General features: G+C 43.0%; 1 protein-coding gene across 13 annotated transcripts in view; it reads right to left on the bottom strand.

Moving 5' to 3' along the window:
* huwe1 (HECT, UBA and WWE domain containing E3 ubiquitin protein ligase 1) overlaps positions 1 to 15053 on the bottom strand; it is a 36180-nt gene that overhangs the window by 12560 nt on the left and 8567 nt on the right. For 7 of the 13 annotated variants that reach the window (XM_062392030.1, XM_062392027.1, XM_062392037.1 and 4 more), the window contains 42 exons: positions 14742 to 14892; positions 14518 to 14645; positions 14286 to 14426; positions 14052 to 14157; positions 13791 to 13898; positions 13612 to 13713; positions 13367 to 13447; positions 13129 to 13235; positions 12607 to 12784; positions 12428 to 12519; positions 12120 to 12340; positions 11934 to 11991; positions 11654 to 11830; positions 11198 to 11443; positions 10617 to 10750; positions 10420 to 10532; positions 10146 to 10328; positions 9817 to 10033; positions 9601 to 9723; positions 9269 to 9506; positions 8034 to 8423; positions 7388 to 7510; positions 7205 to 7300; positions 6441 to 6710; positions 5951 to 6103; positions 5712 to 5839; positions 5536 to 5617; positions 5167 to 5343; positions 4474 to 5022; positions 4133 to 4328; positions 3830 to 3997; positions 3565 to 3713; positions 3402 to 3489; positions 2744 to 2967; positions 2435 to 2646; positions 2144 to 2326; positions 1589 to 1755; positions 1367 to 1506; positions 1167 to 1242; positions 820 to 918; positions 461 to 588; positions 212 to 371 (listed from right to left, as the gene is read on the bottom strand). In XM_062392030.1, the coding sequence (XP_062248014.1) occupies positions 212 to 371; positions 461 to 588; positions 820 to 918; positions 1167 to 1242; positions 1367 to 1506; positions 1589 to 1755; positions 2144 to 2326; positions 2435 to 2646; positions 2744 to 2967; positions 3402 to 3489; positions 3565 to 3713; positions 3830 to 3997; positions 4133 to 4328; positions 4474 to 5022; positions 5167 to 5343; positions 5536 to 5617; positions 5712 to 5839; positions 5951 to 6103; positions 6441 to 6710; positions 7205 to 7300; positions 7388 to 7510; positions 8034 to 8423; positions 9269 to 9506; positions 9601 to 9723; positions 9817 to 10033; positions 10146 to 10328; positions 10420 to 10532; positions 10617 to 10750; positions 11198 to 11443; positions 11654 to 11830; positions 11934 to 11991; positions 12120 to 12340; positions 12428 to 12519; positions 12607 to 12784; positions 13129 to 13235; positions 13367 to 13447; positions 13612 to 13713; positions 13791 to 13898; positions 14052 to 14157; positions 14286 to 14426; positions 14518 to 14645; positions 14742 to 14892 (6862 nt within the window). The remainder of the gene's footprint in view (positions 1 to 211; positions 372 to 460; positions 589 to 819; positions 919 to 1166; positions 1243 to 1366; positions 1507 to 1588; positions 1756 to 2143; positions 2327 to 2434; positions 2647 to 2743; positions 2968 to 3401; positions 3490 to 3564; positions 3714 to 3829; positions 3998 to 4132; positions 4329 to 4473; positions 5023 to 5166; positions 5344 to 5535; positions 5618 to 5711; positions 5840 to 5950; positions 6104 to 6440; positions 6711 to 7204; positions 7301 to 7387; positions 7511 to 8033; positions 8424 to 9268; positions 9507 to 9600; positions 9724 to 9816; positions 10034 to 10145; positions 10329 to 10419; positions 10533 to 10616; positions 10751 to 11197; positions 11444 to 11653; positions 11831 to 11933; positions 11992 to 12119; positions 12341 to 12427; positions 12520 to 12606; positions 12785 to 13128; positions 13236 to 13366; positions 13448 to 13611; positions 13714 to 13790; positions 13899 to 14051; positions 14158 to 14285; positions 14427 to 14517; positions 14646 to 14741; positions 14893 to 15053) is intronic. The other 6 variants (XM_062392032.1, XM_062392029.1, XM_062392031.1 and 3 more) reach the window with 6 other exon arrangements.

Genomic DNA, 15053 nt, shown 5'->3' with positions numbered 1-15053 from the left:
GCAGCAACTGAGCAAATATCAAAAAAAGATTTTCCACTCTGCTATGACAAGTCAGAATGTCTGCTGTCAAAAAGGTATTTTGTTGTGTGAAGCAGACTTGATGTAAAAGTATGAAGACATTTTTTTATTATTTCAAATAGGGATCGTGGGTGAATAATCACCTACAATTAATTGACAATAGTAATTGTTGGTTCTAAATGATGCTGCATACCGTTGTTGGAGAACATGTTGTCGAACTCTATGATGAGGTCATCGTCTCTGTCAAACCTTTCAAAGCGGATGTGAGGTGCGGCATTGATGTCAGGGAAGTCCTCGTCCAACTCCATCTCTGAACCTTCATCGTCATCATCCTCGTCTCCTTCCTCATCATCCTTGAGGGAGAGTAGCAGTAATATCATCAGTTTAAAGGATGAGTAAGAAGAAAAAATTGTTTACTTAACCTGAATGCATTAAGTCATACCTGCTCCTCCTCCTCCTCGTCTTCTTCCTCCTCCTCTTCATCCTGACTGTCTTCATCATCATTGCTGCCGCTCGAATCTTCCTCCTGAGTGTGTTCCTCATCCTCTGGTTCCATGATGTTCATAGAGTCTGATGGAAGAGAGAACCGCACAGTTGTTATAGTATATACAGTATATTGAGAAGTTGTTAGTCCCAGTCAAGTCAAATTTTATACAATACAAAATTAAAAAAATATAACAAATGTTCAACAAGGGGCTTAATAGTTGGTAAAGCATTACAACACCTTCCATCCTTAGACCCTTGAATCGGAAAAACTGTGCAGTTGTTTATCTTTAACGTTGCAATGTTTTAATTTCTTACCTTCCCGGTTTGCCTGTAGAGTGGATGTCTGGCTAATATTTGAAGGGGCCTCATCCATCAAAACATCCTCTTGCGACTCATCTTCACCGCTTCGTCCCACTGTTTGACAGAAAAGACGACAATTGTTATACTGTTGAACTACTATTCTTTTTTAACTGTTTAACCATATTAATTGGTCATAAATGGTTCTTGTTAGTTAACATTTTATTTAACTTCATTGTGAACATCTATGATGCACTTAAATTGTGTTTTTTGTATTAAGCACCTATACCACAGAGGATTTGTGGTTTTGAACCTAACTATTCAAACCTTTTCTTTACCATCTACCTCATCTATAGGTGACTCACCTATAATAGTGCTGTTGACAGTGCCAGCATCTCTTTCCAGGAGCTCATCAATCAGGTCCACCAACTCATTCTCTACCTAAAAGCACAGGGAATGATGCAAAAATACCTTGGGTCATATTTGCTTTTATGTTATGGCCAGCAATTATAGCAGCTACAGAGTTACAGTTGCAGAGTATTGCGTGTAATAAAATGTCAATCACCTGCATAGCCTGTGTGCTGAGAACCTCTGGCTGACCAGCGATTACTACAGTGTCTCCCTCCGTCTCTCCATCCATCAGGTCAGTGTCTGTTCCCTGCACCCTGTGGCTGCCCTCTACTGGCTCTGCCTCACCAGACTCTCCTGGAATACATGTCAAACATCAGCAAGACACATTTGCAATCCCTGGATATAGAGTTTTGAAATACCTCATCTGACTCAATACCTTGAGTGTTGCTGTTGCTGTCCCTGGCGGTGCCCACAGTATCATGTTCAGTCTTGTTCTTGCTTGAGCCTCCTTTGCCCCCAAACAAACTACTGGGCTGGTTCACAATACGGGATAGAGTCTCCAGCGGCTTCAGGGCAGCATTCACTGTGTTGGCCATGTTGGGACTAAATGATATAGAGGAAGAATGTTTTCATTTTCTTCAGATTTTATGTCACAATATAATTTTGGCAAAGCCAATATGATTATGAAACAGAACTATGCCTTTAAGATCGATTGTCGTTTTTGTGATGTCTGATTTAATACGTTTCAAAATGGTGATTTGGGAAAGCCAGGGTTAAGAGGCTTGCCATGATGACCTTATCACACATTCAATTGTGGTTTACAGTAATGCACCAACAGGCAAGAAGAAAAGGATATACTAGTTAACATGGATGGATCATTAGGACATGCACCACAGGGGCCTGTTTAACTTCTAAATCCACAAATCACTTTTTGTAATGCAAAGGCCTCCAGTTTAGTAATTTTATTTAAATGAATATGGTGTAATCATACCTGGACAAATCCAAGCTGTGAGGCACACGGGCTAAGTCATTAACCAGTCCTTTCTTAAGGAAAAGCCTTATGATGTTGTTCATGCCGTTGTGTTGCGTCTTGGCTGCTGCTGTGCTATAGAAGCTGGATGTGGAGGGGCATGATTCCATGATGGTGCTGATGATGCACATCACTGCCTGAAGCCTGTGAAAAATATGCGGCAAGTCAGACATTGAGTGTGGGTTTGTTTCCATCCATGGAAATTATTAATCAATCGTGGCTTATATTTTCAATATTTTTGATGTTGCTTACCTGGCGTGTTTTTCGGTGCCTTCTGCCATTGCAAGTGCTCGACTTAAGGCCGCCTTCACCTCATTGACAAGGGCTACCTGGGCATCAGTGCCTGTGCCGGCAGCTGCCAGGCTTGCAAGGAAGAGACGTGCCAGGGCTGGGGTGTCCTTGTCTTCTGAATTCTGGGTGTGGGGCAGCAAGTGGTCCAGTACAAAGGCTAGAACACTGCAATCCTGTTAGGAGGTAGGGTGGTGAAAAGTATTAGGATCAAACATAAATTAATGCAATAAAATAGAGATGTGAAGGGTTGACACGATTTTAACTACCCACCTCCTTAATAAGTTCGGACTGTCCAGCAGTGTAGCAGTAGGAGGCAATTAATGTGGCGATGCCAACATAGGAGCGCACCAGCTCAGCCAGCAGTCTGAGGATGGTGGAAGTTGGCATCAAAGGCTTACTTGCCTTTACCTTGGCTGCTTTACCCTCATCTGAGCTTGTGCCTTTCTCTCCCTCCTGTTCCTTCTTCTCCTCCCGCATCTCCTCTGGTGTGGAGGCTGAGAAACAGAATGATAGATTACACATATCACATAATATGGGAGACGGTCTTGCATAAAAGATAACCCAAATCAAGCAATACTTAAAAAAGTATTTTACACATGTGTGGAGCACATTTTAACTGTTTATTTAAGGATGAAAATTCAAAACTTTAGCAATGAATGAAATAGAAAAATATGCATTTTGCTTTGGCAGGTTCATCTAATTATTATGTTGGCGAGCTAGAACAGTTGAATTAACAGAAAAACTATTGACTGTCTAACTGGCTACACTGTTAAACGCTTTTACCGTTCCATATACTGCTTTGCCATAAATTACCCTAAGAAAGCTATCAGACTGACAGCTAATCAAACAGTACGAGGAGAGATAAGAGTTTCATACAAGTGCAGTTACTTTAAACCTGTATTGTATTAAAACAAATAGTTAGTCTCACCTTCTCCTTGTGGTGTGCCAGACTGAGAAGACTCAGCCACAGCGCCATCAGCAGCAAACACTTGAGTCTGTGACAAAGAGACACGGCTCTATTATTCAATGAGATAATACATGTCTTGTTTTAATATGCAAGATTAACTGGACTACATGTCATTGAGACTCACATTGATATGGAAAGCAGACTGGGAGTCGAAGTCGCTACCCTGCCGGGTGAGTCGGTATTGCTGGTAAACGTCATCACCGACATCCTGCAATATCTGGCACAGGTCTTGACCACCAGGCACAACTACTGCACGTTCTTCTGGACGCTCCGCTGTGCATCACACAAAAGCAAACACTTAGTTGGATTGGTCAAATGCCTACTTTCATTAAAAATACATATGCACTTATTGAATCGGTAGTTGTTAGAATCTTGTTAGCATTCCTTACGTTCTTCGGGCGCGTGGTAGGCAGCCAGGGCATTAAGCATATCATAGATGACCTCCTTGATAGTGTCAGGAATAGTAGGTAAGGGTGAGAGTTTCAGAGGCGTGGTCTTCACCAGCTGCACTGCATTTGGCCCCTTAATTCGAAGGTTCTCAAACTCATCATCAGACGCTGTAGAGAAGGATGCAGTATGTGTTTATAGGCGTTGACATTTTCTAGACACAATTTAAGAGCTAATAAATCTGTTGAACCCATTTAAAGTATGACCAAATGTTACAGCTAGCGCCTATTAGCTTGCATACTCACCAGTGCCAGCTCCACGTGGTGCAGGCAGAGCAATGCGGACACAATTGCTGGCGGTTTCAGCGAAGCATTCAGGATTACGGCAGGCGGCCGGGCCCAGGACGCGAAGAATGTAATTGATTTCTCTGGAACCAAGGCTACCTGAAACCACACCCGAGGTGGTACTGCCCGCTCCACTGGTCACAGCTGATCTCACAACCTATTGCAACAGTTTTGAGGAAGTGTTTTTGTTATTCAACAACTTAAAGCTATTATTCAAAAAATGTCATTCAGCAAAAACAAATTGCATATAAAATATTGCCCGAAAGCATCTATAACTACTGAAAAATTGTGATTAGACTAACCTTTTCCATGGTATGCCGCAGTGTGGCTGGATCTTCAATGATGTGTCTGAACAGCAGAGTAACGAGTGGGGTGAAGCCATTGAAGCCGGAGATCTGCGTCAACCCCAGAATCATCCGTGTGCTCTTTAACTCAGCAAACATCATAGCATAGTGATGATTGCGTGTGAGGCGCAAACACAGCCGCAGTGTGGCGTGGAGGGTGTCTGGGTCCACAGGAACACTAATCATACTGACACAGGCCCGAATAAGAACGGTGGTCATGTCTTCACTCAGGCCTTGTACAACAATATCTGTGCTCTGAGAGTGATCCGACTCTGGGGCAGGGGAGGGGCCTGTGGTGGTCTCCTTCTGGCTGGAATCATCCTTTGGAGCACTCATCTCCACTGCTGCCCCCGAGTCTAGGTCAGTCTGAGTTTCCTCTGCTTTGCTCTTCTCTGCCTCTTCTCTCTCAGAGTCGGTAATGCTACCAGACTTGGCAGGCTTGGGTATACGTGGCACTCTCTGGACAGTCAACATCACTGGCCTCCTGTTACCGGTCTCCTCGTTTACCTGTCAAAGGTGTGGAATTATTATCAAAAATCTCTACTGAAGACAATCAACCATGAAATTAGGCAATTTTTTAAAGTTCTTTATTCTTTGTAGTCTCTGGCAGTTGATTGTGTTTCTCTGAAAGATGATTGTGTTTGTATATACCTGCACCATGGTGTTGAATTGCACAGTGTATCTACGGCGTCCAGCTGTGAAGCGGACACTGCTTTCCCCAGCCCTCCATGCTGAGTCGATGGTACTGTTGTTTGATGCACTGTAACTGCACCAACGGCCAGAGCGATCATCAAACCATCGCCAGTTATTTCCATTGGGCTGGAGATACTATAAGGTTGAGAGATAGGAAATTTGTACAAAGAGTTGCATGAGATTACAACAATTTACAATTACTTCATTTCAGTGAAATATCATATGTGCTACTAAGTATCAACTTACAAAAATATGATTTTTACTCTATTATATCTAGGTCTAAATAGTTAGTATAATACTATAGTATAATAATCTGCAACTTAGTACCTTGTTCATTTGTTCTCTGCGCTTTGAAGAGACTGCCATCTTCTCATAGAAGTCAATGATCAACAGTACTGGGGTGATCCACCTGCAAAAAAATCATGTTAATACACAACACAAAAATTGGATCTCTAATGATGAGATGAGAACAAGAGAAGATTGGTGTGTTGGGTGAAACTCACTTTGGTGTCTGGATGTCTTTCTGTTCTTTAGCAGCCTGCAGACACGGCTGCACAACCTCAAGCAACTTAATCAGCAAATCAAGAATCCCACTGTTCTCCACCACTCTGGCACCAAGCAGCTTCAGTTCCTTTCAAGGCAGAAAACAAATGATAAATAGTGGATTGTAGATGAACTATTATTTCATCCTCTAAGAATGACATTACAAGGCTTTAACTGTCTATGGGTGTGTTTCTGTTACCTCAAAGAGCAATGTGAGCAGCAGAATTCGTGTTGCAAGCTTGGAGGCCTGGGGCAGTGTGGCCATCTGTCTAGTCCACTCAGACACTGTCTTTGTGTCACTGGTTGTCAGAGGCTCAGCCGCCTTGATCAGCACATCTGCTGCCTCCCACACCTACACACACACACAACATGAATGCAATTAGACTGGTACAAAGTTGATGTGAAGATAAGATCAGGTTTTTAATTTGAACATTTACTCTTAAATAACCCTAACCCTTAATTACAAATAGACACAAGTATAAATTGTATGCTGAAGGGAAATCTGCATTTTTTACTCTCACTAAGATATATAAGCTAAGCATGAGTTGAGTAATTGACCAATGCCTTAATTAAAGATTGAAAAACAATTAAAAGAAACAGACTCAAAAGCCCAATAACTCATTGTCTCTATATACATATAGTACGATCCAAAAAGCTAAAATGATTTTAACATGCATTCATCAGCTCACCTGGTGAACAACCTGACCAAGGATGAGATCTCTGTATTCTGGGCCACTCCTCTTGATGGCAGTCATCAGCAGGTCACAGAGTCTGTAGACTGTGTCAGGCAGCTCATCCAGGAGATGGAAGCAGCCAGGCAGCATAGAGTCAGTGAATGTATGCAGCTCCTGGGGATCCAGCGGTTCAGCCTCCATGAAGCGTTCTAAGCAGCGGGCTTCTTCCTCTTCTGCCCGCTCCCTTGCTCTCCTGTCATCTTCCTCACGCCGACGTGCTGCTTCCTAAGTCACAAAAATATCCATAATCTCAAACTGTTCAATAAAACGTTATTTTCATTTCATTTAGAAACAGATTAGGGCTGCATTAGGAGTACTTGCTATAACCTTGTTGAATATCGCCATGACTTTCAGTAAATAAACGTAAGCTGTCCCTGGCTTCGGATGCAGCTCCACAGCCCGGGGAGAAGGTGCACTGCCTCGCCACAGGGCCACTAAGTCCACTTACAGTGTTAATTTAGGGTGTTTTCATACACGTTTGGACCGTTAAAGTTCATACTGGCTCGGTCAGCAATTTACTGCTCCTCTCTGAGTCTATCATTTGCACTGCGTCATCTCCTCTGGCTCTCCATACATTGACAGCAGGCTAATGCGATACGTATATCGTGCATGGTGATGACATGAGGATGATACATTGGAAATATTGTGCAGCCCTACAACAGATGGTTTGTAGCAAAACAGTTTTCCCCGATGTAATTTGTGCAATGAGAGGGACGCACCTCAGGAGAATCAGAACGCTGCTCCATGCTGACCTCTTGCCCAAGTGACATGGCAATAGCCCTCATCATCTGATCCTCCTCAGACATAGTCATGTCCTAGAAGAGTAAGAGTAAACATGTCAGCTACCTGAGATAACTTCTGAAATTCGCAACAAATGTGCATTTCTGTTCATGAGCTCTTACCCTTACTGCTCCACTAAGAAGTGGAGGGGGGTGTGTAAGTAGGTATTCTGTGGCCTGCTCCATGGTGCTGGTGTTCAGGAGGGACTCCATGGCATGTTCTCTTGAAAATCCCATATCCATCAACTAAAGCAGAACACAAAAGAGGAAGTCATCATTACAGATTAAACAGAGGTGTCATGAAGAAAGGGCCAAAAAAAGGGGATAGGTATATTTCTTTCACGCTTTCTGATTGACAGACCTATGAGCACATCTGTCTCCCTCTATATTTTTCTGTTACATAACAAACGGTGGCCACCGATTCAGTGCATGGGGTATTTCGGGGGTACAAGATTGTTTAACAGAAAAATCCAGTTTCCGCTTCTTGTTCATATGGCCCACATGATATGCAATTATGCAGTAAACCTGTGCTGTTTAAATCGCCATCTTTAATGGCAAAGGAAGCTGAAAATAAAGACAAAGCTGCATGAATAAACCAAAGTAGGAAACGCTTCCAGTCAATCTACAAACAATACCAAAATGAAGGATGAAATTACTAATGTATGTCCCCAGTTGTTTTGTGTACTTTTTTCTTTCATTTTATATATTTATGATTATATTTCTTTTTATCTAACATTGACAAAATAGTCTAGATACATTTCGTACAAACCTGTGTAAGTTGCGCCTGGTTGACCTGGGGTTCACGGCGGGGGGTGGGATTGGTTGACTCATCAGTTGATCCTCCTGCTGGTCCCCCAGCTGCTGGTACAGTCGGTGCTGGTGCCTCTCCAGCTGTTGTTGTTGCTGCTCCAGGGGCCCCGGTGGGGGCCAAAGTAGTAGTCGTAGTAGTAGTAGTAGCAGCAGTAGTAGTAGTAGTAGTAGAAGAGCCTTCCTCATCCGCACGCACTGTCCCCTCTCTCTCCTTGGTCAGGCGCTCCTGGATAACCGGCTCACCTCTAAGGATGTGGCAGAGGATGGCCAGCATGGATTCAGCCATCCTGCCTCCATACACCTTCAGCGGCTTCCTATTCCACAAACTGCGGATGCATGTGAATGCAGCCTTGATGAGGAAGAGAAGGTGTTATAATAATAGTATATTGCACGTTGACACACCCTCAGTTATTATTCTTCCATCCAACTCACTGTACCACCTGCCCTTCAGACAACCATGACATTTAAAGCCTTCCGCCGCTCTGCTCACCACTTCTGAAACTCCCTCCCACCAGACATTCCTACCATTGACTCTATCCATTTTCAAATCCAATCTCCAAACTCATCTTTGTAAAGGGGCATATTCAGTTTAATTTTGTCTCATTTGGCTAAACTACATGTTTTATTCACTATCCATTTTATTTAAGTTTCTGTTAGTTTTTTGTTGTGCCTTGTTAGGTGACCTTGAGTGCTCTGAAAGGCACCTATTATTTAAACTAAAATTAATTAATTTCAAATTATTATTATAAATCCATGGCAAAGCCTCAAATTCTCATACCTGGGAGGAAAATACTCAAACGCAGAGGCTTGTATAATAATGTGCATGTTAGAGTTCGTTCCATTTCAACAGGGAAATGTTAACTATGTTTACAACAGTTTAAATTAACCGATGGATACTGTCCCATATATATATTCGTATATTTTAAATGTTGCTTAATGCAGTTGCTCAGGTCATGAAAGTTTATCGCTTAACATTGTCTTTGTGTTATAAAAAAGGATTGCAGCAAAGGAAAAAACTCTGAAAAGAGAGCAAGGAGCAATTGTACAGTGTCCATCTTTCCTGTCCGTGTCTGCCAGTTAAACCACTAGACTGCGATGTATTGTATATGATGACTTCCCATATTGAAAACAAACTCGCATGTTCTACTTGCTAGCAGTAGGACACTCATATGAATAGGGCAGGTTGATGCTGACCTTCTGGGTGACTATGAGGAACCGCAGGGCGCTGAACTGGGGCATAGTGGGTGTGACTCCGGGCATTTTAGCTGGTAGGGAGTGGGGTGAGTCCAGTACAGTGCTTGGGTTCACCATCTTCTCCACCAGCATTAACCAGGCATCAAGGAACTCTCCTGTCCCATCTGGTAGATCAGCATGCTCCAGACCCTCAGACACTGGCACCTTCCCACCCATTGACAGGGCCCAGTTAAATGTCCTATACAAAAGAAAGCCAACCAATAAATTAGAATATTTTGGATATCACCAAACAACAAATGTTTTGACATGTAACGACAAATAGTGGGACTTACTCAAATAAGGCATCATGCCCCCCAGAGCAAAAGAACTTTTGCAGCATGAGGTGGTAGGGATACTTTCTCTCATCAAACAGCATGGGAGATGTGAAGCCCACTGAGCAGATGAAGAATGTCAGCCTGCCAGAAAAAAATAGCACACTTCATGTAACCAGAGTACAGTGTACGTTGGAGAAAAATGGAATGTACGTGATAGGAATAGTCTGTTCTTACCTAAAGCGAGGGGTGGGTGTGTAGGGTGGGGGCTGCCAGCTCAGACCCTTGGTGAGGAGCTTGGTCAGAGCGGAGGCAGTGGCCCGGGCAGCAGGTGTAGGGGTAGTGCCAGTGCTTGTGGCATGGTGGGAGCGGCGTTGGCGGACTGGAGAGCCCACACACAGCTTCACCAGCAAGCCAAAGAGCTCAGCCAGAGCCCTACCAAGTCGAGATGAAGCTGGAAATGTCAAAAGAAAGTGAAAGGCAAGTTAGACAATTCATTCTTGGTTTTGAATAATCACTTAAACTATGAAAACACATACAAATGTGTGTAATGAGTATTATCTCACCAGAGAGTAGCGGTTTAATCTGCTTGATGCGGGTTGCCATAGCTGGGGTAAGCTTGGATTTGACCTTAGGGTCAGTTGCAGTGGGTTCGTCTGTCTCCATGGGAGCTAAGGTGTCCCCATCTAGGCCCATGCCTTCCAACAGTCCACCAGCAGATGCATCCACAGACGTCGTCTCAGTTTCTGCTAGATAAAGGTAGGAGATTTAAAGTGTGTAAAATTTTCCTGAAACATAATATGACACTGATGTATTTAGTTTAAGTTCATGTTATCTTACCAGTTCGTCTGGAGCCAGAGGCAGTAGGTGCTGCAGTGCTGCTAGATGGCTTGTCTTCTTTGGGCACAAGTTTCTGCATGTCAGCCTGGCCAAATTCACATCCTGGTGGCAGGCTGTTGGAGAAGGGCAAGAGGTGTTAAGAAGGCACGATTTGGCTGTGCAGTTAAAATAAAGACGATATAGGATAAAAGGTTCACCTGTTGGGTGTGCAGAGGGACAGCAGCACAGTGCTCTCCCACACCAGAGAGCAGTAAAGCTGACTGAGCTTATTGAGAACACTCAATCCAAGCTGGGAGCCCCATTGGTTGACTGAGATTGCCCTGATCTCACTCTGTTCAGAAAAAGACAAATGTAACAATCAGACATGCTGAACCTATATTGATCACAAATTAAAAAGACCCCATCACAGCTTGACATAGAAAATACAATTAATTAATTCTCAGGAACTCGTTCGTAATTGCAACTTGTACACAACTGACCAATCATCACAATCAAGGGTTAAGAAGAAGAGATTAAATCCTAGAAATAAACACTTGCTATAAAAAGGGTAATTCTTACAATTAAAACACTTACTAGAAATTTATATAAATTAAGTCCAAATAAATAACACCAGATAATTGGCTGCATAGATATTTGTTCCCTTTACACTATTGTTGACGTAGCACGTTTTGCTAAGAAATCACATTAGATGGGCGGCAATCAACTTGTGGAATCAAGTCATTACAAAATACTTAGGGATTAACATTTCAGTTTTGTAAGAATATACAATTATATTTACCTGACCAACTCTGCAAGTATGGACAAACATGAGGATGTAGGCATGTGCTGCGGTAAGTGCATGAAGAAGAGGTGTTGCACGGGCTGATAACGTAGCGTCGGTGACATGGCCCGCGTTAGCCAGTTCTCTGAGAAGCACAGACCCACCAGGCACCTCGATAGGTCGGTGAAGTGGCTCTAGAGACGTCAGAATACTGTCCAGTTGGCACAGGCCTTCCTGGAGTACCTTAGGCTCATGAGAAAGAGTCTAACAGGGAGAGAATTTAAGGAATTTAGGGGGGGGGGGGGGATTCAGCAAACTTATAAATCTTTATAACTTAACTGCCCAGGGGAAAGCAGATTGAAATCAGTTACTTAGCTAAAGTTTAGCACTCAAAATGGCAATTATGTTTTTCAGATAAAGCAATACAATGCAGGAAAAAAAAAATCACGACAGTGAGCTTTCTGGTCTGCTTACCAATATGGACTTGCAGACACCAGCCACTGCTTGGCAGGCAGCAGAGGTGGGGAAGTCTATGGGCAAGTTAGGTAAACCCAGAATAGAGACCAGAGGCAGCAGCCCCTTCTGGTTGACAAACTCCTGACAGTGGTCATCTGTGGTGTTGTTGCTTAGAATAGACTCCACAAACTTCATCTGGAAAGCATCACAAAACAATGACTGTAATGCAAAACACTGCTAGTACAACTTCGCAACATACCCAAACCAATGCTTAAACTTTCAAACAATCAACACTCACCACATTCAGAATATAATCCATGAGAGGAATGGGTATTCGCTCCTCAGTGCCCACAACCCTGCAAGAATTAAATCATCAAAATCACAACTACTGATTTAATATTTACAACTGACTTATGTGGAAAAAAATGTACGTTTTTAAAGAGTTGTTGTTCTATTCTATTGTGTTATGAACTCATCGTCATACAGTTCAAGTGGCACTGACTGTCTGTTGCTCTCTGGTTCCCCCTGCTGCTGGCTGAAGGTATGGAGGGCGTCTTCTTCCTCTTCATCCTCACTAGAAGCTTCTTCAGCAGCGTGACTGGAGCGTGCTGGTGGCACTGCTACAGTGCCATCTGCTTTCTGGATCGAAGGTTTCTGGCAGATGTACTCAGGGGCCCGACCTAAGTTGCATATCTCCTCCAGTAACTGTAACACCAAACTACCTTTTATTATTTTGCCAAATCACGTCTCGATATTATTTAAGAGTGCCTCTTAGGTAAAAGGGTACATTACCTTAATAATGGCAGTGGTAGCATCAGTCTTCAAAGTTGGTTGGTGTCTCATGAGCTCATCCACAGCACTGCCCAAGTTGGATGCAGTGTCACCTGATGCCAAACACAGAACATGTCATTCACTCCAGCAGGTTGCATAGAGGAATATTGGAATAACACAGCCCCATCAGTCCAACTCACCCAAAGGGTCAGAGCTGCGTCGCCGTCGCATAGCAGGCAGATAGTCAGGGGACAAAAGCACTTTGAAGAGGCGCTCAAATGGCTGGCACTGAACAAAGGAGTGCAGGCCTCTTGCATTCAGGCACAGAGCACTGAACACATTGGGGAGAGATCCCAACACCTCACGAGTAGCAGGAACCTTGAGAGAAAAACAATGACAGGTTGCTTACACATCATGCCTGACTCTGACTTGGGTCAGCCAGTTTACAGAAACCACAGGTCGACTTGCACATTATCTAAGCATTTTCTTCTTTTTTTCAAAACTGAACCAAAGCTGAATAACCACAAGATTGGCAGCATGAAGACATGGAGGTTCTCACCAAATATTAAAATGTAGTGTCTAATGCGCGTCTGCTACATTACCACAAATGTCTTCTAGCATTTATTCCACAGCAATGAAAATTGAATCTATCAAGTCAACCAACTTTAAAACTAAATAGTGTCAATAAGTTAATCTGAAGAGGTGCAAATCAGAAAACTCACATCTTTGATGAGAAGGGCATGCAGCATGACATCAGTGAGACCATTATCCTGCAAAGAGGAGAGCAGGGATGGCTCCTGGAACACAAAGACCGTCACAACCTCCGTCGCTGAAGACAGACAAGAGAGGGGGGGAAAAGATAAATTAAAATCATAACCAAAACTTATTTTGTACAGTTATGTAGACAGTGAAATGTCATCATATTCAATTGGGTTTTCTGAGGTGCTACTGTGTACTCACCTAAGAGGAAGAGTGAAGGGCCATAATATTCTGCATTACTGATGATGTGCTTGAGTGAGGTAGGCAGGGACCCATCCATTACTTTAGACAAAAATAGGATGCAGTCAGTCAAAATGTACATAATGAAAAGAATTCATCTAGAGGAAACACCGTCAGATAAAATCTAAATGCATATAATCAATATGACTTTAATACTGGTTATTGAATTCATCAACAGAATAAGTGAGAAGATGCCAATGACTCACCGTGTCGGATACCATCGGAAAAGGCAGGGTCCTGGATGGCTTTCTTCAAGAAATTTAGCATCGACTTTAGTAAAGCTGCCCTCTGGGGGATGCACTGCATACCTATACAGACAGAGCCATTGTGATGATAGAATCCAATGAATACTTGTACTTGTTTCTTCTGTCTATGCTGTGTTTACCTGCACGAGGTGTGTTAGCGCCGCTGCTCTGTGATCGTTGATCTGCCTCTGGTTTGGAGCCCGATGATGTTGAAGGTCCGGGGCTGCTTTCCATGGCTACTTCTGACACTGACAATACATAATGTGGGAGATTAATACAATAGTAAAGAGATTATGTATAGCTCTGCAATATCCATGGAAACCATGGTTTAATTATGACCTCAATTCATTTATTTATCATTTCTGATGGTGGGATCCCTTCATGGGTTCATAGTGACTTACTCTCCATGTCGGTGTCCATGTCCTCGGACTCCACATTTGAGCTGGGCCTATGAATCTTTGGCTTGATGACAAAAGGACACTCTTTCCTTGACAGGTCCACCTCATGCTAAGTACACAAAGTGATGAAAGGAGTGATGAACAGATAAGTTAGTCCAGAGGTGTGCTAGAGGTTTCAGTGAGTTTGTTGCTTTAGGCTGACTTGTTCTGAATAGACAGGCTCAGTGAAGAACAAACCTCTAGCCTGCTGATGAAAATGGAAAGGCCGCTGTGGGACTGAAAGGCAGCCATGTCAAGGTTGGTGATGAGGTCCACAACCCGTACTGCTCGAGTCACAAAGGTGATCTGGTCCTGCTCATCGCCAAGGAACTTGATCACCTGCAAAGAAAAAAAAGATTGCAAAATGGTTAATATCTTTTTGAAAAGAAAATTCAACTGGGAATGACATATTATTAGAATCAAGATATACCTTCAGGAGTGCTTCCATCATACCACATGAGACAAGGGCTTCCCCTCCAGCATCATAGCTAGCCAAATGGTAGAGGAATGAAAAGAGTGCAGTGGCAAACTGGTGTGGGTAGGGTTCCATCAGAGGATCTTAGAAAAATAAACAAAAAAGGTTAACCAGCTAATTTCCAGTTTTGTGCTTCATACACATAGCTCCTACACAAAAGTTTGAGGCTGAACTCTCACCAATCATAGCTTGTATACAGTTGCGCACCAACACAGGCAAGAAGCCATGGTAGGAGGCAGTGCCGGTGCAGTCGATGATGTTGGAAAGTTTGGGTGTCCTCTCCAGATGGACAATTGAGGTTAAAGTGCGCAAAGATGCTGCCTTGATATCCTGAAGAAAATAGATCAAATTTAGTTATTAGTATCCTGAAATTGAAACGGTCCCTGACAATGCTGCTGCACTGATCTTGGAGAATACACATGTTAAAATTAGATTAAAGGTCATCTTGGTCTAAAAAAGCAGCAAAATATATCACATACCAGTTAATACAT

Source organism: Platichthys flesus, chromosome 7 (genome assembly GCF_949316205.1).
Source record: "Platichthys flesus chromosome 7, fPlaFle2.1, whole genome shotgun sequence".
NCBI lineage: Eukaryota > Metazoa > Chordata > Actinopteri > Pleuronectiformes > Pleuronectidae > Platichthys > Platichthys flesus.
This window is presented reverse-complemented; position numbering and strand designations above follow the sequence as displayed.